The sequence below is a fragment of the Melanaphis sacchari genome, unplaced genomic scaffold, assembly GCF_002803265.2.
Source record: "Melanaphis sacchari strain LSU unplaced genomic scaffold, SCAv2.0 Contig159_pilon_pilon, whole genome shotgun sequence".
Lineage (NCBI taxonomy): Eukaryota > Metazoa > Arthropoda > Insecta > Hemiptera > Aphididae > Melanaphis > Melanaphis sacchari.
Window position 1 is genome coordinate 156968 of NW_020270721.1, and position 27367 is coordinate 184334.

At 25.7% G+C, this 27367-nt stretch overlaps 2 protein-coding genes and 1 long non-coding RNA gene across 3 annotated transcripts in view; all 3 read left to right on the forward strand.

Moving 5' to 3' along the window:
* The window catches only part of LOC112592174 (collagen alpha-1(IV) chain), a 35463-nt gene extending 27955 nt beyond the window's left edge, over positions 1–7508 (forward strand). The window contains exons 49-69 of the mRNA XM_025336177.1: positions 149–247; positions 441–514; positions 617–714; positions 983–1027; positions 1126–1227; positions 1366–1464; positions 1543–1611; positions 1747–1800; positions 2017–2072; positions 2255–2297; positions 2631–2702; positions 2806–2877; positions 2962–3015; positions 3246–3317; positions 3474–3563; positions 3689–3769; positions 3850–3938; positions 4594–4795; positions 5361–5532; positions 5620–5734; positions 7005–7508. Of these exons, the coding sequence (XP_025191962.1) occupies positions 149–247; positions 441–514; positions 617–714; positions 983–1027; positions 1126–1227; positions 1366–1464; positions 1543–1611; positions 1747–1800; positions 2017–2072; positions 2255–2297; positions 2631–2702; positions 2806–2877; positions 2962–3015; positions 3246–3317; positions 3474–3563; positions 3689–3769; positions 3850–3938; positions 4594–4795; positions 5361–5532; positions 5620–5734; positions 7005–7262 (2016 nt within the window). The 3' untranslated portion in view covers positions 7263–7508. The remainder of the gene's footprint in view (positions 1–148; positions 248–440; positions 515–616; positions 715–982; positions 1028–1125; positions 1228–1365; positions 1465–1542; positions 1612–1746; positions 1801–2016; positions 2073–2254; positions 2298–2630; positions 2703–2805; positions 2878–2961; positions 3016–3245; positions 3318–3473; positions 3564–3688; positions 3770–3849; positions 3939–4593; positions 4796–5360; positions 5533–5619; positions 5735–7004) is intronic.
* A 3354-nt stretch (positions 7509–10862) lies between these two features.
* LOC112592171 lies at positions 10863–13437 on the forward strand. The gene is made up of 3 exons (XR_003114546.1): positions 10863–10926; positions 11297–11357; positions 13310–13437. It is a non-coding gene; the product is annotated as an uncharacterized LOC112592171 (long non-coding RNA).
* Positions 13438–14357: 920 nt separating this feature from the next.
* Positions 14358–22887, forward strand: LOC112592154. The gene is made up of 9 exons (XM_025336154.1): positions 14358–15043; positions 15305–15389; positions 17860–17944; positions 17999–19742; positions 19807–19982; positions 20599–20809; positions 20883–21194; positions 22150–22212; positions 22656–22887. Exons 3-9 carry the CDS (start codon positions 17909–17911, stop codon positions 22724–22726), a joined length of 2613 nt encoding a protein of 870 aa, XP_025191939.1. The 5' UTR covers positions 14358–15043; positions 15305–15389; positions 17860–17908; the 3' UTR covers positions 22727–22887.
* The last annotated feature ends 4480 nt before the right edge of the window (positions 22888–27367 follow it).

Genomic DNA, 27367 nt, shown 5'->3' on the forward strand with positions numbered 1-27367 from the left:
AATTTCTAATAATACAAAATTAATTACTAAAAAATATTTTGGATTCAAATGGCGTAAAAACCTATGTTTTACATTGTTAACTTTTATCATATCGTTATTACACTACATATATATCTATAAAACTTGACGCAGTAAATGTATCATTTAGGGAGAACCCGGTATACCTGGATACGACGGTAGACCTGGAAATGATGGTGAAAAGGGAGTTGCTGGAGTTGCTGGTGTTCCAGGAATGAAAGGAGACACGGTAAGTATACATGACGATTATTATTATATGAGATTAATAATTTATTAAAACTTTATGAAATTAAGATTGATTATTCTATTGATAAATAAACTGTTCTAAGTTATATTATCAAATAATAAATTTTAAAAAATATGAATATTTTATAATTATATATAGAATAATTATTGACACTAGAATTATTTGTTCTTAAAAGGGACCTCGAGGCGTCCCAGGAACACCAGGACCTCCGGGAATGGATGGCATAGATGGAATGAAAGGCAATACAGGGTATGTATAAAAAATTATTATATGCATAAGTTAATTATGGCTTTAAAGTTTTATAATAAACTATTTATCATAAACAAAGTAAAAAGATTTATAACTTTTTAGTTATCCAGGAATTCCTGGACAAGAAGGTGAAAAGGGTGATATTGGGTTCTCCGGAATACCAGGATTAGATGGAGAGAAAGGAGAAAGAGGCTTACCAGGTATTCGATTTCTGATTAAATCAATATTGTAATAAAAAAAATTGCATTAGAAAATATATTTAAGATTACTTATTTAAAAATTATATATTCATTTATTTTAATAAATATTTGAACCATCTATTTGGTATGATAACTGTATGTTACTTAAAAAATTACTATTTAACAACTTTCAATAAAAATATTTAATCTTTAATTTGATTTTAATAATTAGTGATAATACAATCATAATTACACGCATAAATATTAATTGTTTGATTTACTTGTCTAGGATTAATTGGACCAATTGGACTAAAGGGAGCTATGGGAGATAAAGGTAATTTAACATAATATATTTTGATTTTAATTTCGAGTATCATCAAATAGATCGATATTATTAATTTTTTAATTTTAATTTCGTATGGTTAATTTTAGGTGACCGAGGATTACCAGGTCCTGCAGTTGATATTAAAGGAGATAAAGGTGAACCAGGACCACCAGGTTACCCAGGAATACCTGGTGCAATGGGACCTCCCGGTAAGAATACTTTTTATCCTACAACAGTAAATTTAATTAATAACCATTTTTATGTCAATATTGTTTGCTTTAATATTTTAAATGAATGAAGTCAACTTTATTTTTAACAAAAATATTGTTAATTATTTTATTGTTCAGGACTCAGTGGACCACCTGGTATTGAAGGAGAAAAAGGTGACACGGGATTACCAGGTGTAACTGGTTATCCAGGTCCTTCAGGTCCAAGAGGCGAAAAAGGTTAATAATAATACCGAATAGCATTTCACTAGCAAAAAATATTAAAAAAAATGATTCTATTTTTCAATTATATTTTAGGTAATGTTGGACCTCAAGGACTGCCAGGCATCCCGGGAACAACAATAAAAGGAGAAAAGGGGTTACCAGGTAAATTAATACTAAGTACTCGAAACAATAATATTTTGAATAAATTATTTTTTAAATTTTAAAGTTATTATTTTTGTTAATGATACGCTTTTAATCTATTGTAAACTAGTCGTGATAATTTTTTTTTTATGTTAGGATTATTGGGTAAACATGGCAGAGATGGATTACCTGGCTTAATAGGAGAGAAAGGTAAAGTATTTAAAAATTTAATTTATGCTTATTTTTGTAACCAAACCAAATTATTATAACGTGTTGTAGAAACTCGTGTAAAATTATGTTATTAATTTTATTTAAATAATCAAAAAAATACTAGCAAATAATAAATTAAGCATTGTTTTTAGATGTTACTAGAAACGATAAACAATATATTAAACCATTATATTAAATATTGTATTATTATTTCAGGTGACAAAGGATTACCAGGATTACCAGGATTACCTGGTCCTGTTGGACCAATGGGTGTATGTATATTTATATTATATTAATATAACTTAAATTTAGTTCCATTTATTTAAAAATTATTTCAAATTATTACTAGAATATATAAGTAATTAATTTGAAATAACTTTTGAATATTATGATGAATCTTAACATTTAAATGTAAAATTGACCTTTAATTTAATGGACTTTTTAACATTTTCATTTCCCCGGTTCACCAGGTGATGTTGGAGCAATTGGACCACCAGGTATATGATAATATTTATTATTTAAGAATAAAATGAATTAATATTATGTTGTACAATATATATTTTATTACTATGATGATCTATTAAAAAAAAAACAACAACAATAACAAAAAATATCTACAATATTTATAAATTTACTTTTTAATTTCATTGAAATGATATTTACATTTTAAATTACAACTATTTTATTTTAAATAATTTATTTTTGCATTAACTTAATTAATTATTTCAGTAAATACTATATTTTAATTCTTAAAATCGAAAAAATAAAAAGTTTATATAAATTAATATATATACTTTTTTACCATATTTAATCAATATAATTTTTTTCAGGTTTCCCTGGACCTCCGGGATCAGATGGATATCCAGGCGCACCAGGCAAAGATGGTCCACCAGGATTAATGGGTAACTAATAAAATTGATGATTCTCCTAAATTAATTACCTAAAATAATAGTTTAAAATACGTATTAATAATAATTAATAATACAAATATTATTGTAAATATAGGATTAAAAGGAGAACCAGGAAACCCTGCTCCGTATGGCGAAAAAGGAGATAAGGGTGATGTAGGATTTGCAGGTAATTATTGTATAAGATTTAAAATTAGTATAAACTTTATATAGAAATAATCAATAACGATAAATTTAATTTTTTTAAATTTAGGAGAACCAGGTTTTCCTGGAGCTAAAGGAGATAAGGGAGATAGAGGTTATCAAGGTAAACAAATAATGTATAAAAACTTATTTTAAATGATATAAATTAATAAATAGGAACAAGCAAAATCCGTAGAAGAATCATTCACCTCATCTGACATTGTGTTCCTGTAACTATTTAATATTCTTTATCAATTACCAGTTATCATCATCCCAATTACTTATTACATTAATTATTATTTAATAGTATTTTTAATTTTCACATAACTGAACTGGTATATTTTTATACTTAAGGGCTTGAAGGATTACAAGGTGTACAAGGTTTGCCAGGAGACAAAGGAATAGCTGGAATTCCAGGAAAAATAGGTTCGTTAAACAAATTAAAAATTAAATAATTAATACATGTTAGTTGTTACTCATAATTTAACAACAAAATATTTACATAAAAAAACAATAATTATGTCTTAAATGTTTGTTAACATAATAACGATTATTAAATTTATTGATTTTATTTATGTTAAGGTATGCCTGGAATCTCTGGAGCCAAGGGTGATAAAGGTGAACCCGGTTTAGCACCTCCACCAGGAGCAAAAGGAGAACGAGGATTACCTGGTATTTAAAACTTTAAATATCTCATACAATTAAATATTTTGAAATTTTTAAGTAACAATAATATTTATGATTTAAACTTAAAATTATACTGTTATATAAAGTGTTATCTAGATAATTTTTTTTAGGACCTGTTGGTTGGCCAGGTGAAAAGGGAGACCGTGGAGTTGACGGCTTACCTGGTTTAGATGGATTAAAAGGAGAAATAGGTAAAAACATAATGAATTGATACTTTTTCTAAATTATTGAACAAAATTATACTATGTTTTCATTTTACTTTAAAATGTAGGTTTCCCTGGTTTGAATGGACCTGTTGGTCCTCCTGGTCCAGAAGGCGAAAAGGGTGAACCAGGAATAGAAGGTCTTCCAGGTTTACAAGTGGGTTATGAACTATGATATAATTTACAATAGTTAATAAGTATACAATTTATTTTTTACATACTATGTGAATTCGAAAATACATAGATATTAAATAAAATATGAAAACGTTTGATAAATTAAACTATATACTTATATAGAAACTTTTTTCGTGAAAGCTATGAAAAAACAAAAACAAAAAAATACATAATATTATATATTACGTATTTATTAAATATAAATAAGTATACAAATATATTAGTCATTTACGTTAAACTGTTAAACAATCAATTAACATTTAATGAATCATTAGTAAGCTAATAACCACCGTAATATTATTAAATGACCTATAAAATATTAGTAAAACATTTAGTTAAGCAGTTTTTATTTAGTTGATTTTATTAACAATTTTTTTTTTTTTAATTCAGCTCAAATATATTATTAGTTCTAAAGAAAAAACTATAGAATTTAACTATAAATAAACATTATAAAAATAATGATTGGTTTTTTCCGAAAGATATTTAAAAAGTCCATGAATGGTTGAAAATTCTTAACACTAAATGAAGATATTGGAAACCAAAGAAAAATCTTACTAATTTAATACACATGCATATTGCATATATAATATATATTATAAATAATATAAAATTTACTAATCTTATAAATATGTATCCAGGGACCCCCAGGTCAACGAGGAAACGATGGACCTGCTGGTAAATCTTGTGAATCAGAACCAAATTATTCAACAGGAATATTGTTGGTCAAACATAGTCAGAGTTCTTCAATACCTCAATGCGAACCAAATCACGCAAAACTCTGGGATGGATTTAGTTTGTTATACATAGAAGGAAACGAAAAATCACACAATCAAGATTTAGGTAAATTTACATATTTATTTGAAAGTAATCATTGTCATTATTTTTAAAGTTTTCATTAATAGTATTATATTATAGAAAGTTTTCTTTTTCCCCAAGATATATAAAAATAATCAATAAAAACTCTAAGCCTTTGTGCATTTTTCAATTATTTTATAGAATATTAAATCATTTTGGTAGATAGTCTAATAATACTAAGATCATTAAGTTTCTATAAAAAAAAAGAGGAGAATGTTACCTATGCTGAGGCAAAATAATTTTTATTGACTAAAATATTTATTTTTTACGAATTTTTTAACAACATAAATACACAACTTTAAATATGTCGGGCCAAAAAAAATGTTTGTTTAAAATATTCAGTTGATTGATTAATTATTTATTTATTTATTTTTTTTTTTAAATTAAAGCAACTTATTGATATGTGTACACTGTACAACTGAAATTTGTGATGATTCAATAATAAATACATACTTAGGTTATTACTTATTACTTATTAGGTACAACTCGTATATAGTAATTATAATTCATACTCAGAAATGTCAAGATTAAAAATTTTGATCGTTTTCAGGATTTGCTGGTTCTTGTATCCGAAAGTTCTCCACCATGCCATTCTTGTTCTGCGACTTTAATAACGTATGCAACTACGCTAGTAGAAACGACAAATCGTATTGGCTCAGTACCAATGCACCGTTACCAATGATGCCAGTTGAAGAGAACGATATTCAAAAATATATTTCTAGGTAAAAACCATCATCGACATTAAAAAATAGCTAACCAGTAATAATCAATTTTTTTATTATTATCTTTCTATTGCAATGTGTTCTTAGGTGTGTTGTATGTGAAGCTCCTACTAACGTTATTGCCGTGCACAGTCAGGCGTCAAAAATTCCTGACTGTCCCAATGGTTGGGAAGGTTTATGGATTGGATACAGTTTTGTGATGGTAAGTTTCAACTGAATCGGGTAGATTTTATACTGTATTACGAAACGTACGTAGTAAAACAAGCAAGCAAAATAAAATTAAAAAATTAAAAAATTTCATTAGCTTTTTGAAAAGTGAAAAATATACATTATACTTACATTTAAGTAACTCAGAAGTAAAATATTTTATTAGAAAAGATGAATGCATGGTAATATTATCCTAGATGATAAATCAAAAAAATGTGATGTAATAATTTATTCATCTATTTCAAAAATATATTTAATCTTAAGTTCAGTTTGTAATCTATATCGAAATAGTAATTTACTGATAATGTAAAAAGTTAAACATGTGCTATAAAAGTTTTGATAATTTTGAAAAACTCGGTCTTCAGTGTAAAACAAATTACATGCTCATTTTTGAAAAGATTTCAACAATTAAATAATTGACAAATTTTAAGTAACATTTAATACACATAATAATTGGAGTCGTTTTTTATAGATAATCAAAAAATGAATAGCCATATAGGTTTAAACATTTATAAGTATCAGTATTTTTTTTAGACATTTTATGAATTTGAAAATACGATTATTTTGGCTTTTTTGTACAATTCATAAATATTTAAAGTTTTCAGTTTTTTACCAAAGAAATTGTTTTTTTTAATGTTTTTACAACATAAAAAAAAATAAAATATATGAAATCACAATATTTTTTCAATTTTTAATATTATTATTATTTTTAATGCTCATTCATATAACTGAATTGATTAATAAATAATAGTATATCATAACATAATATTATTAGTCTGATATTTAAAAAAAATGACTCTCTATTATTATTTTTTTTTTAAACTTACTTTAATTTAATTAAAGCTTTTATAGAATCAAATATTATCAACAATGATTAGCAAAAATTAACTAGTAATGAAGTTAACATTTATTATACACAGCATAAAAACTAACTGTATTTGGACGATTAACTACTTTTATCGAAGTTAACTATTCCTCAAAATACTGGACTTATTGCTATTAATTCCCCCCTCCCCGGAGGACTTTTTCGCTGAGTTTTACTGAACTATCACACAGTCTGATCAATCATTTAATCACCTACAAAAATCGTCAAATAATACTGTGCGACTTTGCCTTTAATTGTTCTTTTTTTTTATTTTAGTAATTTTAAGTAGATAGTAGGTACATAGGTAGCTTTGGTATTTTTTCACTTTTCGTTACATTTTTCCATCATTATTATTTAAACCTGTTACAATAGAAATTGTTTTATACTATATTTTTTTCAGCACACGGCCGCAGGTGCGGAAGGTGGCGGTCAATCGTTGGCCAGTCCTGGTTCTTGTCTGGAAGATTTTAGAGCTACTCCGTTTATCGAGTGTAACGGGGCGCGAGGAACGTGCCATTATTTCGCCAACACTATGAGTTTCTGGATGGCAACCATTGAAATTGATGAACAGTTCACCAGCCCTAAGAGACAAACGTTGAAGAAGGATGACAGTCGCACTCGCATCAGTAGATGCCAAGTGTGCATACGATCAACATAAAACAACAATGTCTTCAAGATACACGAAACGGATCATAGTCATATATTATTATATTTTTAATTTTTGATAATTTCGATGTATAAATTTTTATTATTATTATTTATATTATTATAATTATTATTACTATATTCACCAGTAGGTTAGGCACCTAAGTCGATTTTGTATTGTTTCCAAACATTCATTGTGTTCATTAATAATACATTTTAATCGAATTGTGTTCTTTATATTTTTAAAATAACACTTACCTATATATAAATTAAATTAATGTATTTATAATATTCACTACACAATTGTATTAGCATTTTAAATTTGAAAGTTTCTGAGTAATTTTTAATACATCTGTGTGTATAAACTTATATTAATAATGCGTATATCTTAATCAAAATTAAAAAAAAAAACCAATAGAAGTACGCAATTCATTAAAATTCAAATATATCTACATATTAGAATTAAGGTCAAATAGCAAAAGTTTGAAATACACTAAAAAAGTTATATATTTTATGAACAATATTGTTGTTTTATATTTATAGCATTCAACCTTTTAATTGTTGTTTCATTCACAATTTTCTTTTTTATATAATATTATACGAGTATATTTACGAATCTCATTATTACGCACAACTAATTCATATTAAAATGTTTTACTTAATGTTTAGATAATACCTATAACATTTTTAAATAGTTAAAATACTTATAATTCAAATATAAATATGCATTACTTATGAAATTACAGTCCGTAAAAAACAATAAATTTTAAGGCAATTATTGAGAGTATTTAAATATAAATTTATGTGTGTGCCTGCGACCAATATTCATTACTTAATTTCGATATAAACTTATACACTCACATGAACACTTAATTCAGCAGTAGATCAAAGTATTAAAAAAAAAATGGGCAAGTAGTTATCTGATTTAATGTTTAATAGGTGTACCTTCATAATTTATTAAGTCACTGTAGTCTGTAATAGATATGTTAAATTTCAATTCAATGATAAATCATTGTTAACGAAAAACGATTCTGAGCAAAAACAGTCTGTCAACCTATGTTATAAAGTTTATTTTATTTTATATTTATGTTAAAATTATAGTAACTTGTTTTGCAATGTATAATAGCTCAAAATTAATCTGAATATATTAAACATTTTATTACGTATAGTAAAATATTATATTATATAGGTATGTACAAATTTCAAGTGAAAATAACTAAAATCTTTATTGATGTTTTAATTATTAAATAATGTTAAAAGAAGAATTTTATTAACATATTTAAACCTCGGATTTTGAAAATAAACAACTTGTATATTATATTAAACTAAAAAATAATTTACAAACTACTTATTAATTTCGTAGAATTTAATTTTATTAAAATTTTAACTTTAACGCTTATACTAACAAATTGTATTAATATATTTTTATATATCTAACTAAAAGAATAATTTATTCAATATATTGTATGACATTTCAAATTTTTTGACACAGTTTAAAATTATGATTTGATTTGATTAAATAGTTATTATTATTTGATCTATTTAAATGATTAAAAAAAAACTAAATAATAATAAGAATAGTTGATATCTCAAATTTTTTGTTTCACTTTTACTTATATACAGACTAAGTTATTCTTAAACTTTTAAGTAGGTACTATTTTTTTAATTTTTTTTATTTTAGCATACAAAAATCTTATAACAGTTTAACATTTGATTACCGTTTAATAAATTTTTTTATTCTTAAAATAAATATAAGGTTGTCATATTTTATTTAACTCAAAGCAAAGTAAACATCTGTTTATATAATTTTATGGGAAATATCTTACCATTCCTTCACAGTCAACTACTAGTTTCAAAATGCCATCCATCCCTAAGACTTGAATATTATGTATTTCAAAAAATATATTTATATACCAGTGCTTTTTAAAGTTCAATTTAAAGATAATGAATTGGATATGAATTTCTCTAACTCTAAAAAGAAAGGAACACTGAGTAAAAATATTATACATTTCTATATATAATTTAATATACTACTTGAAATTTTAATACATTTTTATATGCATTAAAAGAGTATACCTTAAGATAAATATTATTTGAAAATCGTCAAGAGTTTAATTAACTCTCATTAGCTATAAATTCAACAGTTATTATATAATAGTCGGTATTTTATGCTCTACCATTTAGTAAGAAAATTGTAACAGCTGGACTTTTAGACAATAAGTAGGTAGATGTCAATCACTATAATTTAATTATCGGAATGTAAATTAATTAAAAAAAATTGTTATGTTTTATTATCTAGAACTAAAAACAGTCATATACATTAATGTATGGATTTAATTAGTACCTAATTATACTTGAATAACTAATAGGTAATCTACATAAATACTCCAAGTAAACATATGAAAATAATTCAGTTTTAGCATTCAATTGACAACTAATATAAAACAGTTGTTAGTCATTTATTATATACCTATTATTATAAGTAAATTATAATTAAATTACTTTATCAATATATGGAATTGATCTTATTTATGATATTAGATGGTATATAGAATTGTATATACAGTTAAGTTTGATATTTTTTAGTTTTAGGGTTTGGAAATGGGACTATTATCTAAACCACGGAAATCGCTAATCGAAAAAAATGTTTAATATAAACACAATTAGTTAAATAAAAATGTATAATTTTACCAATATCACAAATAAATTTCCTTCAACAACTATCTTTAAAAACGTTACAATGTTAGATTTATGAATTTTTCTCATGTAAAAGAACAGGAAATAATATGATTCAATAATCATTAAACCTTATATATTACTGATAAAAAATAAATATTAATTCAATATCTATTTAATTCATTGATCAAAACAATTATCAATTTATCATAGATATTTATAATTTTGTTGAGATATTAACAATCATTCTACATACTAATTTCAAGGATCTCGACATTTAATTTACATCTTAAATTGTTTACTATGTATAATGTACACGCACCATTATACCAGTATTTTTAAGTTTATTTAGGAATAAAATCACATTACGAGAATCTACAAAATATTTTCCAACTATAAAGATGAACGAGAACTTGAAAATACCTTTGGTATGTTTACAACATTTATTAATTTCCGAATATAAATACAGCTAATACCATTTTAAATATACCTACTTCTAAAAAATAATAATAGGTACCTACATTTTTCATTAATTATAATTTATAATGATCATTTATTAAATTATCTTACACTGGAAGGGGATACTATAAAATAAAAGACATAAGAATCATATAGTACAACAGATATATTTCTTTAAAAAACATAGAACTAAACTAATATTTAGCATTTTGGCTGACTGTAATTATTTCAAATCGTTTATTACATGCATATAATAGAAAACTAGCTTATTATCCCAAACAGTTTGGAATCTATATTAAGGTTTACAAAACAAGGCTATTATTACTATTATTGTTATGAAAATGCATGTTGAAATTTTAAAAATAATACAAGTTTATTAATAAATCCCTCTTGACCTCTCACGCCCATCCAATCACGATTAAATTAATTGAAGAGTGTACGTAGTTTCTTAAAAACTCGCAGTTCAATTGCTTTGGTCCTGATCATTATCAAGCCTACAGATATTCTGAACCCTTGATTCAGAAATATAAATTTATTTGTTGGTAAATATGGTACAATATTAAAATAACACTTCAAAGATTTCCTATCTATGGAAAGTGTGTGACTGTCGTTTGTAAAATTATCGGAAATCAGAGGAAAGTAGATGCCAGGAAAAACTCGATGGCACTCCAAAATTCATCATAATCACGAACATTTTAAATTATTTTTTAGTTAACATTAACGATAATTTTTATTTTAACACCTAACTTAACTTATAAAATTTCTTACATGTTTGTTTTACTATAACTTAATAAAACATCTAAAATAAAATCACATGCATTTTGATGAGCACCTGAAGTTAATATTTTAATGAATTAAATATAAGAACGTATAATGATGATTTATTTTCAAATAATTTTCATTATTTTTCAGAGTACCTATCTACTAGAACTTGGAAAACAGTCAACTATAAAGTATACAATATTATACATGGGTAATAATGTTTTTTTTCGTATTAACATATTTTATAAAATAATTATTTATAATATTGAATATATAATCGTTAGTTATTGGTCAAAAATGGATAAATTATTTATCGATAATAATGTACACATATAAAATAACTAACACGCAATTCATAATCCATATAATTATTATATTTTTAAATGCCATTTCACAGTTGAAAGTTAACAATTGAACATTGACATTTTACTTATAGCTATTATCATCGTAAAGATATTTTAGTCGCTTTACAAAAAGGTGATATTAAGACATAATTTAAAAACAAATTATAAAAGAGGGAATAATATTAAGTAATATATTTAAATAGTATTAATAGTATTAGTATTAACTATTAAGTAATTGATCACTCTCATAAACAGTATAAGCTGTTGAATTAACTTCATCACTGTGTAAATACTGTAAGTCACTCAGAACCGGCGTGAGCTATTTTGCCGCCCTATTAAAACTAAATAAATAAAAAAATTAAATAATCATATGATACAAATTATGCAATAATATTGGTTTATCTAAAAACATTTATTTTCATAGTCATAATATTTTCGTCATAAACATAAAATAAAGTATAAAATAGTCTTTACATAACACATAGATATAAATATACTAATAATATTAATACAATTATAAAATTGCGAAAGTTTTAGCTAAAATGCCGCCCATGAGAATTAAACAAAAATTGCCGCCCTGGGCTATCGCGCAGGCCGCCCCTGCCCGTCGACCCTAAAGTCACTAGTATTGTACCTAACGTATGTGTTAAATTTGAATTCAATATTACAAATAAAAAACGATTCTAAGCAGAGGCTATCTATCAGCTAGCAGTCTATTTATATTACTTTAAGTATATTTTGTGATATAGGTATAAATTTTTACTAAAATAATTTATTTTACTATTAGGAATATGATAGCTGAATCAGTTTTTGCCAAAAAATTTGTATAAATGTCATTGTACATAAGTGTGAAGATATAAAATATAATAAAATACTTCTAATTGCCATGAATAATATTTTTAAATTACAACAAATTAGCTGAATTTGTGATTATTTGTTTAAAATTGTAAATACCTAATTTTGTTTAAATTTAAACTAAAAAATTTCTGTAAAAAATAAGGTGTAATTAGATAATTTTAAATTTGTTAGTTTCAGAACGAAATGTTAATAAAAGCAATTTTATTATATTAACTTTTCAAATCTAAGGTATACAAATTGAATATTTTAAAAATGTTTAACAGCGAATACAAAATATTATGCAATGTTTCTTGATTTTAACAAAAGTCAAAATTTGAATTGTAAATTATTAAAAAAAATTATACTTGTAGTCTCCATGTAATAATCATTAAATGACAAATGTCAATGTTATCTTTTAAATGTAGATAATATACAGTCATATACAGATATAAATATGTAATTATGCTTCATAGGAAACATGAACTGGTATATAAAGTAATTAATTTATAAACATTATTAAATTGATTAATATAATATAACAATTATTATTAATTATGATTTATAATTATTTAAATTTCTACACGTGGGGAGAACTATTGTATATAATATATACTATATATATATATATTTATTTTAAGTAACTATCTTTTCAAGTTTTAGTACTAATTTAGTAAAGAAAATTAAATTGTTTCGATGATAAATAATTTGAGTATCCAATGTAATTAAAATGTTATTAAACGCTATAAAATATATTTTTCACTTAATGCTAATCATTTAAATTAATTTTCAGTTAAATAAACTTATAAGTAATAAGTATATGGTGTTAAAATTAAAAACTAAATTAAATTTAAGTGCAAATTTTCGTGATTATAATTTATGATGAATTTTTTCGAGGAAAAAATGATAAAATGATAGGTAGTTATGTGGAAAAATAAAAAAAATCAATTCTGGATAAAGTTCATAACGTTTTTACGAAATGTAGGTACCTACCAATAATAGAACATTGACGAACCAACAGAAATAGTATTCATATATTGTATGTGGCCAGTATCTTTCATGGACTTCAATATTAAAATCGTAAATACGTAAGTACTCATGATTTTTTTTTTGAAAATCAATCTATAAGTAGTGTTAGGTATTAGTTATCTTGAAAAATGAAAAGTCTCAATAAGTGTATTTGTCTGGTTTTTACGGCTAACCCCTCCTTACACCTCATATAGGTGAACGATTTTCTTTAATAACTATTTTGATTTTCAAATTCCTAAAATGTATTTAATAGAGAAAAAAACACACACACACACACACAAATCAAGTTTACTTTATTTTAATCAGAATTCAAAATGTTCTGAAACAGTGCATTTATAAATAAGATATCTTTTTACCACATTACACGCCAAAAGAGTGCAGAAATACAGAAATGCGGTACACATACACACACACACACACACACAAACACACAGAATAGGTACGACCTCTGGCTAAATAGTACAATAGTTATAAGTTATAACTTATAACACTAACAACTATTTACTTATATATACATACGCGTTAGTAGGTACCTACCAAATAAAAAAAAAGTAATTATGCACTATCGAGTATATTTTTATCCTCCACATCGCCCCTCTCCACACCACAACAGATTGCGCAGATTATAGGTATGTTGGCTAGCACTAGGCTTACCACCTCTATAGACTACAAAAAGCGTAGACGGCAGCAATCGCATCTAGACGATAAAGAAGCGGACGAGCCACTCCTGCTGCACTAACGCTGCACGGGTTATCGGTTTAATTATTTTTTCACCGTCAGGAGAGTAGGTACTGTGAAAACACTTTAGTACAAACCTCTCGGGAGAGGTTTATTTTTAAGTTATAACCACTGCACCGATGTGAAAAAATCTAATGCGCGGCGTCAGAATCCACGTCGAGCAGTGACTATTATAACTCATAGTGATGCCAGTGATGGTGGTGATGGCGGTATGATAATGTTTTTTGTAAGTGCCACATTCGACGGCTGTGCGTGCGCCGTCGTGGTCGTAGCATTATAGAAGCGTAAAAACGTTTACTCCTCCCTTCACCGCCCAGCATTGACCCCACCGAACGGTGTAGTCGTTGTAGTCGTACACGCTACACACACGCGCGCGCGAACCGCGACCCACAATCTCCGTCGGCGGAGGCGTTTGGCGTCATCGGCGGCGGCGGTGGCGGCGGCGACGGCAGTAAATGGTAAACACCGTGTTATCAATGTCAAGGACTGCCATTATCACACGCACACACGCGCACACGTACGCACATACACAACAACAAAACAGAAGCGGAGTTATTGATTATTTTCGGCCAGTAACAACTCTTTAATATTATTATTTTCGTTTCGGTTCCCTGTAATCGTTTTGTTGATTTTTTTTTTTTTTTACTGACCATTTAGTTTTTTTATTTTTATTTATTTTTTTTCTTACTCCTACCCCATCGAAAACATTTCGCCTGGTTTACTCGTCAAAACGAGTGAATGGACGTTCGCGGGGGGGCCGGCCGTCTGCGTTTTCCGTTTGCGCGTTCGGAGGTATGACGACGACGACGACGGTGACGATGACGGCGGTACGCGACGACTAGGACGACGATATATCCGCGACTTCGACGGCGTTCCGCGGGTCCACAGTGTTGGTGGATGCCACTCGTCGACGTACGCGTTGGAAACAGGAGCCGGAGCGCCGCCGTGTCTGGTGAGTTTGTTGTTGTTTCGATTATTATGTCATGGTATTAATGGGTATCACAAACCGTGGTTCAGAGATGTACATCTGACTCGCTTCGTCGAGATACTGAGCCTGTCTATCATGGCATTACAGTCTCGTCTTCCGCCTCTCGTTTCAACGTGCGCTTTCGTTGTTATCGTCTCGTCCAAATTCACCAATAGATAATACCCTAGAATCTAGACGAACATTTCAACTAATCCTGTTTTAAATGTTGACATTGTCTTTTCGTAGAATGGAGATAACTAGTGGTACAGTGTGACTTGTATTCTATCTCTGGAGTTGGATTTTTCCCCCTGCCACATTAACTCTGTTTTACGTAAGTAAATTTAGTCATAATTTATAGATATAACTTGATGATATGTAAGCAAACTTGTATAGTTAGAAAGTACAAGTTTTTCCCATTTTTGGAATATGTATTGTTTTTATGTGTCTTAATTTTAGTACTAGTTTAGAAAACGCCATGTACACATCTAAATAATAACCATGTAATAACTCGTTTTATTTTACTTTCATCGATATACAAAAATCATATACATTCAGTATACACTATTCACTTACTCATACTTACAATATGCAACACAAATTTTCAATATTGGTAATAATTGGTATGCTACAATGTGCTTACTATGTAAATACATATTAATCTTAAAATATTTATTTATTATTTAATTTTAATTTTAAATATGTAGATAGGTAGATGTAGGTACTATATAAAATAACTATATTTTAGAAATGTATTATTTTAAATTACCTAATTTACTATTATTTGGCATATTGAAATTCCTATATAATAAAGTCTTATGTGCAACAAAACAATTTGTATTAATGAGAAATTTGTGAAATATAATACATTTTGTTTTTTTCTAAAAAATATTTTAAACAAGTTTTTATTCTTTTATGTAGCCTTTTTATCTCTACTTATATATGTTAATATTATTAATATATGATGAAATTCTCCATTTAAATATCTAAATAAGTATATACCATAAAACTTAGATATTAGGTATATCATGTTATACGGTTACCTGATATGAACTTACAAAATAATCTGTACATATATTTACAGTATCTGAAAAAAATACTACAAAAAAATATCTCCAGTTAAAATTTCAAGAAAAACAAATTTTAATCAAATACATTTGAATTATTAAAAAAATTTAAATTAAATATAGAAATTTTTACACCTACATTTGTTGAGAACTTGGATTATTGAATAAATACAAATTACCCTCTATACTCTACAATAAGTTTTTCTTAATTAGTTTTTTTTTAATTTGTATTTTCTTATAATTATATGTTATATTCTTAATTAACTGATAAATAACTAATATTATTTTAATATTACTAATACCTACTTACTTATTAAAGGCACTTATGATTTTTTTTTTCAGAATACAAACTTTAAATTAAAGTTTAAATAATATGTAATTAGTACTAATGACCATAAAGTAATAGGTTTATTATTGATGTTTTAAACTTCAATTATCAATTGAACAATGTAGGTTAGTATATTTATCATAATTGTAAATTAAAATAGGGCAATTGTTACCTATTAACATTACTGTGAGTCAAACTTAAAAATATAACAATGTGTCTAGAATAAAAACAAATTTAGTTATTTAGCACACTATGTGCTAGATTGAAGGCATGTGGGCATGTAGCCATTATTAACATTTATGACTATTTAAAAAGTCATTAAATGATTTTAGACAATATCTAATGTATTTCTTAAAAATAAATAGATTTATCGAGTTAAAATGAATATAGATATATTTGTAATGTATTTTTTTATTCTAAAACTAATTATTTTAAACAAATGTATACATATTTAGATACTATGTTATATTTGTATGGTTTGTAAAAGAAAATGTATCATAGGTACTTGATTATAATTAAATATTTTAATATGTTGTTTAATGTTGTAAAGTATGTAGAAACACTGTTATTCTATCGTTCAACAATTTAATTTAAAAATCCTAAAAATTTTAAAATAGAAAAATATTTTTTAGGATTATAATATTATGCATAAGTAGAACATTGATTTCTATGCAATCACTTATTTTTTTCCTTTTCACTTTTTTGAATTTTTTTTTAATTATTTTCATGAATCATAATAATATTTTAATCTAATGGTGACATTTTTTTTGCAAATTTCTGTAGATATATTTAATGGTTATTGCATATTAAAGTGAACATTTTCATTAAGTATTTAAGTAATTAACTATAATAAGTTATTTGATTTATAAGTTTTAAATGAATAAAAAAAAATATTTTTGTTCATTCATTGTATATTTTATGATTTTTACTGCATATTTTATGCCATCTTTTGATACTTTTTTGTGCATAAAAATGTGTGCTCTACTGATAAGACATGAAATTATTAATAATTATATTTATATTATACATGTGTTATTTAAAAAAAAAATGTAGTTTATTGCTTCTGTTATTAAAATTACATTTCCTACTATTGTAGTCTTATGCTTAAAATTAAATATTCTTACTTATTATTACGGTTGGGATTTTATAGCACTTGAAATCGCATAAATAATATGACTTTAAATATAGGTAAATATGCGCTAAAAATATGCAAAATAAAATGGAAATTTAATAACTTACATTTTTAGCTTACTCTGCTATTTCTCAAGCATTTCATAAGAAATATGTTAATGCTATAAAATCTCAACTCTGCTTATTAAAGTATAATACATTAATAGTCTTAATTTGCATTTGTTTTATGGTGTTATTATTAGACATATGAAGTTACATCATGATGTTTTGTTTTCTAGGATAATCAAATTTTTAATAGCTCAAAAATAAGAAATATCACACTGTATTATGTTGCCTAATACAATTGCTGTATCATCTACTTTGGTAATTTGTGTAATTTGATTTATGAGCTTAATATATTAATTTTTTTTTTTTTAGCCTAGAGTTAAAAATAAAACATATAATGAAAACGATGAAAACATTTCATGTTCAAAGCCAGTAGTTTTTCAAAAAGATCGTAAAAGTTGGCCTTTAGCACAAGTGATGGAATGTGTTGATCTTGAAACAGTGTCACACATATCATCTTTAGAATCTGAAAAGGAAACCAATGCTATAGACCCAATTACTTCTTCTCTCAATAGTTGTGTGACAGTTCTTCAGACAGCTAATTTACAGTCTGAATGTATTAACAAATTATGTTTAGATGATCAACCAAGTAATGTCTTAAAAATTGTCTTGCCTCTAGTCAGTGAAAGTGTGCCATTGAATAATCATTCAATAGCAATTGATCACAATCAGTTTTTACAAGAAGAAAGTCCTGTTGTTTCAAGCAATAATTATGTTCAATGTTTTCCAGAAGAATGTGAAGATATACCAACTCATGTAAATAAATACGTAAATAATAGAAATCATTCTTTAACCGAAGACAACGAACTAAATCGATTTAGTTCAACATTTGAAGACATAAAAACTTTACTTAAAGAAGGTCTAGTGGATGGTCTAGATGAAATGCCACCAGACTTTCAGCCCCCACAACCACCTTTACTTTACAGAGTTTCTTCGTTACCAAATCTAAGTCATGATAGTTCTAAAAATCATCATTCGTGTTCATACTTAACTATGTGTGCAACTAAACACGAATTATTTATGAATAAACTTTGCAAAAATATTGTTGCCAAACATGACATGTCTGTGCAAGTATCAACCGAATTATTTAAACATCAAAATCAAAAAGTTTATGTTGACACAAGCTGCCAAACTGAAGATATTTTTGTTAATTGTCAAGTGAATAATGAAATTATGACCCAGAAAATTGATCAAAATGATGATCATAAAAATAGTAATGTTTTTAAGAAAGAACACAAAATGAATATCAACGATAAAAATGAAATTAAAAGTAACATTGAAGAAAACTGTACCAGTATTGGTTATACAAATATTAATATTAATAAAAATCATGAACACGATATTGCTATAGAAAAGGACTTAACGGGCATTGATTACACAAACATTAATGTATTTAATAAAGAACTTCAAACTAACGCAGAAAAAGACTGTACCGACATAGATTACACAAATGTTAATGTTATCAACTCTGAACATGAAATTAAAACTAATGAAGAAGAGGACTGTGCTAGTTTTGGCTATTCAGATGTTAACACATTGAACACAGAAAATGAAGTTAATGCCAATGGAGAGGACTGTACCAGTATTGGTTATATCAATATTAATGTTTTCAATAAAGATAATATAATAACTAATAATGATGATGGTTTTACTAATGTTAGCTATACCAAAATCACTACTTTTAGCAATGCATGTGAAACTAAACCCAATGAAAATTGTATTAACATAGATTATACAAATATGAATGTAGTTGAGAATGGAAATGAAATTAGTGTTAATGAAGATGGCAATTTGAAAATTGGTTATACTGGTATTAATATGTTCGATAAAGGACTTGAAGGTATAAATGGAGAGGACTGTGTTGATAATGGTTATACAAATTTTAGTTTGTATGATAAAGGACTTGACATTGATTCTAATGATGATTGTGAAAATTATGCTAATGCTAACATATTAGAAGAATTTGTGAATGAACAAATAAGCCTTAACAATACTGATGGAGATTTTGATTCGTTTTTATTTGGACCACTGCCTCCATCACCTATTGAAGAAACTGGTAACAATTGAAAATCCTTATTTCTTATAATTTAATTAATTTGTTCTGATGAAATTGTGTATAGTTTCAGAGCTACCTATATTAAATGGTGTTGAAACTAAAAGAGAAAACTCTGCACCTGTACCTTTCATATTTAATGCTCACAAAAATGAACCGAGTACTTCAATAATCAAATCTCGATCAATAGACGCTGAATTTTCTCATAATTTTCAACAACATCAAAAAATTGGAACACGATCTGTGAGTAATTAATTATTTTTTTATTTGTTTTTATTTTTTTTCAATGTTTATGTAAATATTACTCTCGTTTAGTGATATACTCTATACACACACAAGTCATTAACACCTAAAATTAAGTATAGTTGTATTATTTTATGTTAGTTTACTTTTACATTAATCATCTTCTATTTTTTGATTCTAATAGCAAAACTCATAAAACACATTAATTTAAAGTAAATTACTTTTAAATTGTATCAATCCCTTTAAGTTTATTTTAATTAAATACTATATTTTTTACGTGATTTACCTATCAAAATAATTTTTATTAATATATATCTATATATAATTGTTTTTGTAAAAATATTTAGATACATTAAAAAAAAAAAAAAAAATAGAATATTCATTAGATGTTATTGTAGTATTATTCATTATTATATCATTGTTTTAATACAAAAATTGAAAAATGTAAAAAATACATTAGCTAAATAACATAATTTATTTTAATTCAGAATTACCTAATGCTCATATTCTAAGAGAACATACTTACATATTATAATATATTGTCTTGTGAATAATAACTGTTTAACAAAAAAAATTATGCTTAATGTTCATAAATAATGTTTCTACAAAATTACAGGTGCAGTCAGAAAGAAGAACTTATCCATCAGAAGTACCCGTTTCTGATGGATACCCAAAACCATTGATGCTTAAAAGTAGTATTCATCCTAGTACTATTGAAAAATTATCAGACATTTCTAGCTCATTGCCAGATACACCACTATTAGGAAGATGTGATTTTCCACGTCAGTATTCGGCCACTGGTACTAAAACAATGACTCAAATGTCAAGTAAGTTCAAAGTATAAAAGTGTATGTAAGCATATTTTTATTGATAACTTATTATTTTTTTTATATATTACAGATAGTATGAGCATTAATATGAGGGGTGCTGGTCATGGTTCTAGCATTGGTTTGGGTCAAGCAATGGCTGGTGCAGAATTATTGCACTTAAATGGACCTGGTAGGGGATGGTATCCACGGCAGCGACAGTTCCGCCCTGTGTCAGTTGAACAACTTGATAAATTGGCTAGCAAAAGCCCTGTGGGTCACTCACAATGGGATTCTCGAGAAGGCCACAAACCTGTTACATTACCCCCTAACCTTACACCAAAATTTTTCCACAGGTCTCCCAGAGAAGCGCTACGACGTGTCACAAGTTTACTTATTAGAAAGGGTTAGTTGATGAAGTATTAATAAATTTATTTTAGAAATGAATCAAATATTTTTTGATTTAACAAAATTATGATGAACTAATATTGTTCATTGGATTTGAACGTTTAATATAAGAAAAATTTTATATTTTTGTTAAGCTTATAAGCTACGAACATATGGAAATTATATTTTAATGTATTTTTTTAGTTTTATTCTATTGGACAGATGTTACTACTCCAATACTTCTCTTTGGTCCCTTTTTTAGGCACTAGTTACTTTTTTGAACCAAGTCTAAATTGTCACTTTCTTAAGTTAAATGTTTCTATAGTACCATTTTCAAGTGCTATTACTAGTTTAATTAGTTAAATAAGTTTTTATAGAAAGATATCCTAGTGAAGTCATGTCAATACTGTTAAAGTTTTCAAAAATCATAAACCTGATAATAATATTATGTTGATAATTTGTATTTTATAGCTTCTTTAAAATTATTTTTTCTTACCATAATATAGATATAGTAAAATATACATACTATAAACTGTTTAAGATTTCTATTTAAAGTATATAATACATTTAAATTTGATATGACAGTATTAATCTACCAATAGATTGTTATGGTTACAAATTGAATTTAACAATTATGTTTATTAAATATATTAGTGTTAAGTTAAATGTTGAGCAATATTAAATTCAATAAAAGTAAAAAAAAAAAAATTATAGTCATTAATTTCAAAGTATTGATTAATTCATTTATTTTCTTTTACGTCACATAATTTCGAGTCATCCAAGTATAAATTAGTATTGTTATGAACTTACTATTGTTGTAAAATTTTCCAATATTTGAAAATATTTTTTTAAATAACTAAATATAAGATGATCTACAATTTCTATGTACACTTAATATAGTGTAATTCATTACTCCTAAAATTATTTGTATTGCATTTGAGATGCCTACTTAATAACATTTTATTTTGTTTCAGGTAATACTAACAAAAGTAACAAATCTAAAACTGTATTCTCGTCTTCAGTGATTGGACCACACGGTAACTAATTTAATTTATCTCTTCTATATACATATGTTATGAGTATGAATATATAAACAAAAATATGAGTTTTAAAATTAAATATTTTAAATACACGTGATTTATAAAAGTCGAAATATAGTTTAATATTAGCTATAAATTATATGTTATAACAAATAATAAATTGTTTATCAAGTTATATTTCAGTCTATAGTTCCTTGTAATAAAAATCTAATTAAACAGTTTTAATTTATACCATTTAAATATCACTTATCATATTTTTTATGCGATTCCTAAAAACTAATTTAATATCAAAACACTATTTATTAATTTAAATAGCATTTATAGTGTGTCATTTACACTAATATTAGTTAATATTATTTATTGGAAATATAATTTAAACTGTTATTATATTTTATAATTGCATCGTTTGATAAACTATACACAATTTTAATTAATTTTAGGAGATATAAGTGAAGAATGTGTGACCAGTCAATCAAAACGGGGATTTTTCAAAAGCTTATGGAGAAAATAAGACTTCTTATAACGTGCAATCAAATTTTGTGGCCATATATCTTAATTTATTTATTATTTAATTTATCACTACTCTGTCTTCAAATCTATGTTTAACCTTGTGTTTACTTTACTAACTTTTACTATATAATTTTTTATATGTTTTTTCTATGTAATGAATTTTGACCTTAATAATAGAATGTTTGATAATTTATATATATATAATTTTTTTTAACATTATATTTAATTTCTTATTATTGTTTTTTTATATTATTATTATCATCTTTGTAGATTTTTTTAGATTGGAATAAATGATTTATACAAAAATATAACACTTTGGTGTTATACCAATCACTTAAATAATTAGTTATTAAAAATTTCTAAAAGTATTATATGATTTTAATATAATTATTAATAGAACATATTTTGATTAGTGTTCTAAAAGTCAGTATTATTAGATATTATTTTCTATAACTATTTATTATTAATAATTACTATTTTAATTCTTTTAATTGTCAATTAAAATAATGAATTTATTTGATAATAAATATTTGAGAATTAAAACAGTCGATGATATATGTAATATGTATTACCTTATTATGATAAAAAAACTAGGTAGAAATGTAGTTGAAAAATGTTATTTAGATATTAAAGTAAAAACAAATATAATTATTTTTAACCTTAAACTAAAAAGGGGTGGCAAAAATTTGTTCACAAAATTGATGATTAGATATTATGTTGAACTGGACATTTACTTACCAACAGCTTTATTTGTATATGGAAAATCACCTTAATATTATTCTAACCAATGTGTGTTAAGACAATATTCAGTGGGTAATTTTAATCTTTGCTGTGTTCTATGTCCATTTATTAAATTGTCTTTAGAAAAAATAATTTTAATAATAATTTTATTATTGAGTATTATACGTCATATTATTTCTAATATAAATAATAAATATTGACTTATAAAATTATTTGGATAGTACAATATCAATTATTGTCAGGTTAGGTGGACTAATAACTTAACCGTTTTAACACAATAAGAACACTTCTAAGCTAGTAGCCAATAGCTTCGTAGGTAGAAGGTAGGTAAAAACTCCCAACTAATAATTATTTTAAAGCAGTGTGTTCTGAACAATTATTAAAAAAAAAAAACAATGACAATATTATATGACACAGTCTATAGACATAGACAATAAAATGGTTGTCCGATTAAATCACAAAAAGAAAATCAATGTTTTGATAGTGATTTTTTATTATAGGCAATTTTAACTAAGTATAATAGCAAATTTAAATTTTTAAAAATTAGGTAAGCAAGTGCGTACCGCTTAACTGTACATTAGATGTCGAATGAGTCCACTGTAATGGATGTGTTAAATTTTAATTCCACGAAAAACTATTCTGAGCAGAGATGGTCTCTCTGCCTATATCGGCTATATTACCATATATGTTTTGTCATGTAACTATTAAATTAATTAATTTTAATATTGATATAACGGTATGTTGATTTAGTTTTTCCCAAAAACAATACTTACCTATTATACCTATCATTAATATTTTATTATTTTAATAGTAAAATATATTTATATCATTAACAATTATTATTAATTATTAAGTTAGATACCATAAAACAATGTGAATACTGAAAAGTAAAATAGTTTAAATACTCGTAGATAATATCTTAAAATTAATTTATATAATATTTATAACATTTCATTATGCATGGTAACACTCATAATATACATACAATTTTATATTACAACTTCGTTTTTCATAATTAATTATTGTTTAAAAATCTTTAAATTTCTATAAAAAACTAAGTGCTTATTTATCTATATTAACTTTTTTAGAATCTGTAAATACTATTTATAAATTATAAGGATATACAGACATATTTTCAAATATTGAATTTTCAAGAATTTGTACACGGTGAATAATTTTTAATTGTCATTATTAAAAAATAAACTAAAAAATATTGGAAATTTCATATACGAGTATAAAAAGTTCAAAACAGTCAAAATATTTCCTACCCGAACAAAATACAAACATAAAAATTTGGTAAAATTTTCTACGATTATTCGTTATTAAATTTTAACAAAATATAGAAATCAATTTTGTCAACTGATTTAAATTTGAAATCAGATTCACGATTTTTCTTATTTATTTTTGTTTTTCTTGATGATCAAAAAAATTATTGTAAATTTAAAAAAACAACTAAATTAAATTTCCTATTAGAAACCATCCCTAAAGTTTAAGATCAAAAAATGTTTACCTATTTTCCCAAAAGGTAAAAACAGACAAAAAAAAAACACCACGTACACACATAGACATAATCATTGTAAGTCTTAAGACCAATTACTCCGTTCAAAACTTAGAATAAAAAATTTGTTTTAAATATTTAAATTTTTTGATTTTTTAAATTTTTTTTTTGTTTTCAAGTAAAAATTTTTGAAAGTTTAATATGAAGTTGGTTTTTTATTATTTTTCTTTAATTACCGTTAACAATAATTATTGTTTATTTATTATTTCCGATACAAAATGTCTAAAATACAAATATATTGTAGTAATTTGTTTCATAACTAGGTACTTGTATTTTAATATCAAATTTTTACGAAATTTAATAAAATCCTGAACATTTTAAATTTATTTTGTGGATAAATATTTAGAAAATTTTTTATTTTAACATCCAAATTTACATAAATTAATATAAAGTTCCTCTTCAAGTTTTTTTTTACTAAGATGCAGTACCTACATACAACGTGTGATGTGTTTATAATGTTTTTCAGTTATCACAGTTTTAAAATTACTTAGTTGCACAGTGAGAGGAGGTGCTCTGCTCAGTGCTCTCGAGTCACCTCGATAAACAAAGTTCAGAAAACAAAATCCTAAAATACAAATACGCCCCAGTAGATTTGGTAGGTCATCGAGTAAGTGACACAATTAATAATGCTGAGTAGGTAATATTGAACGGATCAGAAGATTTAAGACTTAATTCCAAGAATTCAAATCATATTATTCTATGTTCCTATGAGAAACGTAAGTTTTCTGGTTCACAAAACAAAACGAAAAAGTTTCGAAACACGACATCGAATGATTTTATCATTATTTTTCGACGTCTCGTTCTACGGTTTATAGGTACCTACAGGCTACAGCTGATATAGTAATAGTATAATATAAATTAAACACACACACACACACATATTATTATATTGATGTAGTGATTGTAATGGGTCATGTACTGGTCGCAGCAAGTCTGCGCGGGAAAACGAATAGAAACATTTCGAATGTTCCGTCTCGCTGTGTCCGCAAATCACCCGGCATTATTATCATCGTGTTTATCATTACGGAACAAATTGGCAAACTGCAGTTCGTAATGAATTATACCTCGATAATAATTATATTAAGTAGATACGTAGGTATAAACGTAATATCATTGCAATCGACGTTTTCAACGAAAACCAGCAACGACCAGCAGCGATAGATGATGGGTTACCTGTACAAACACAGGCGGTTCGTGCTATCCTGTACTTAAACGTTTCGATGGAGCAATCGATCCGATCCAGAACTACAATGGAATAATAATTATTTCTATTGGGTATATAATAGTATATTAATGATTAGTTATTATATTATGTACGATGTGTGTAAGCAGAAATGAAAACAATAAAATGTTGTCATTTTTGCGGACATCGTTCACGCGAACCTGTTGTCTCAGCCGGCATTGATTCGACGGAACGTAAGTCCTACTGGCCACCTACTCCTCATCCACCAAGTACCTTATCGCTGATGACAACTGTACGCAATGAACATTCATACCGACACAGATATATTATACCTAATACAAATAATTATTCATAGCGATTGACGAGAGGATTATTATTGGTATATTTTGATGAAAAAATATTAGAAATGATTTAGGATTATTGTTGTAGGTACGTTACATTATATTATTATAACTTATACATAGGTTTAATTGCATTCCTCTGCATGGTAAGCGCAATAATTAGTGGTGGGCAAAGAGAGGCTATTATTTATCAGAGTTATTGCACAATAATGCTTATGTAATTTAGAAAACAAAATGGTTAAAATCGATACTTTTTTGTTGTTGTTGTCATTTTTGTCAATTTTGTACATTTTAACTACAAAGTAATTTTCAATTTTTTGTAACCACGATGAATCTTAACGAATTATGTAAACATTTTAAATGTAAATTCATAAATAGAAAGAATTATAAATTCACATTTAATTTACTTACTGCTTTATGCTTTTACATTACATGTTCATGCTTTTTGACCGAGTAAAAATTATTTTGTTATCAATATTTATAGAAAAAAAAAAATTAAAAATTATCAAATACCTTAAAATAGTTCAAAAATTGACAAATTATTTTGAAAATTTTAGTCTAAATATTTAGAAAAAAGTTCGTTACATATAAATATATTATAATTAAAGACAGAGTATTTTTAAATGAGCATGAGATCTATATTTTCTATGCATAGTACTAATTGTATTAATTACGTTAATGTCGATTTACTTATTATTTCAATGTCTATACAATTTCTTCCTTAAAAAATAGCAAATACCTAATTACAGTTATATTATTTATTTTAAAAAAGAGGCTATGAATATCTAATTCAAAAATTCCTATTTACATTAGCATACA

What these genes read in the sequence shown, in the direction of transcription:
- LOC112592154 (XM_025336154.1), top strand. Translation starts at nt 17,909, where the DNA reads ATGTTGCCTAATACAATTGCTGTATCATCTACTTTG. An exon ending in ATCACCTATTGAAGAAACTG is followed by an intron (nt 19,743 to 19,806) that starts GTAACAATTGAA and finishes AATTGTGTATAG; the next exon opens with TTTCAGAGCTACCTATATTA. An exon ending in AACAATGACTCAAATGTCAA is followed by an intron (nt 20,810 to 20,882) that starts GTAAGTTCAAAG and finishes TATATATTACAG; the next exon opens with ATAGTATGAGCATTAATATG.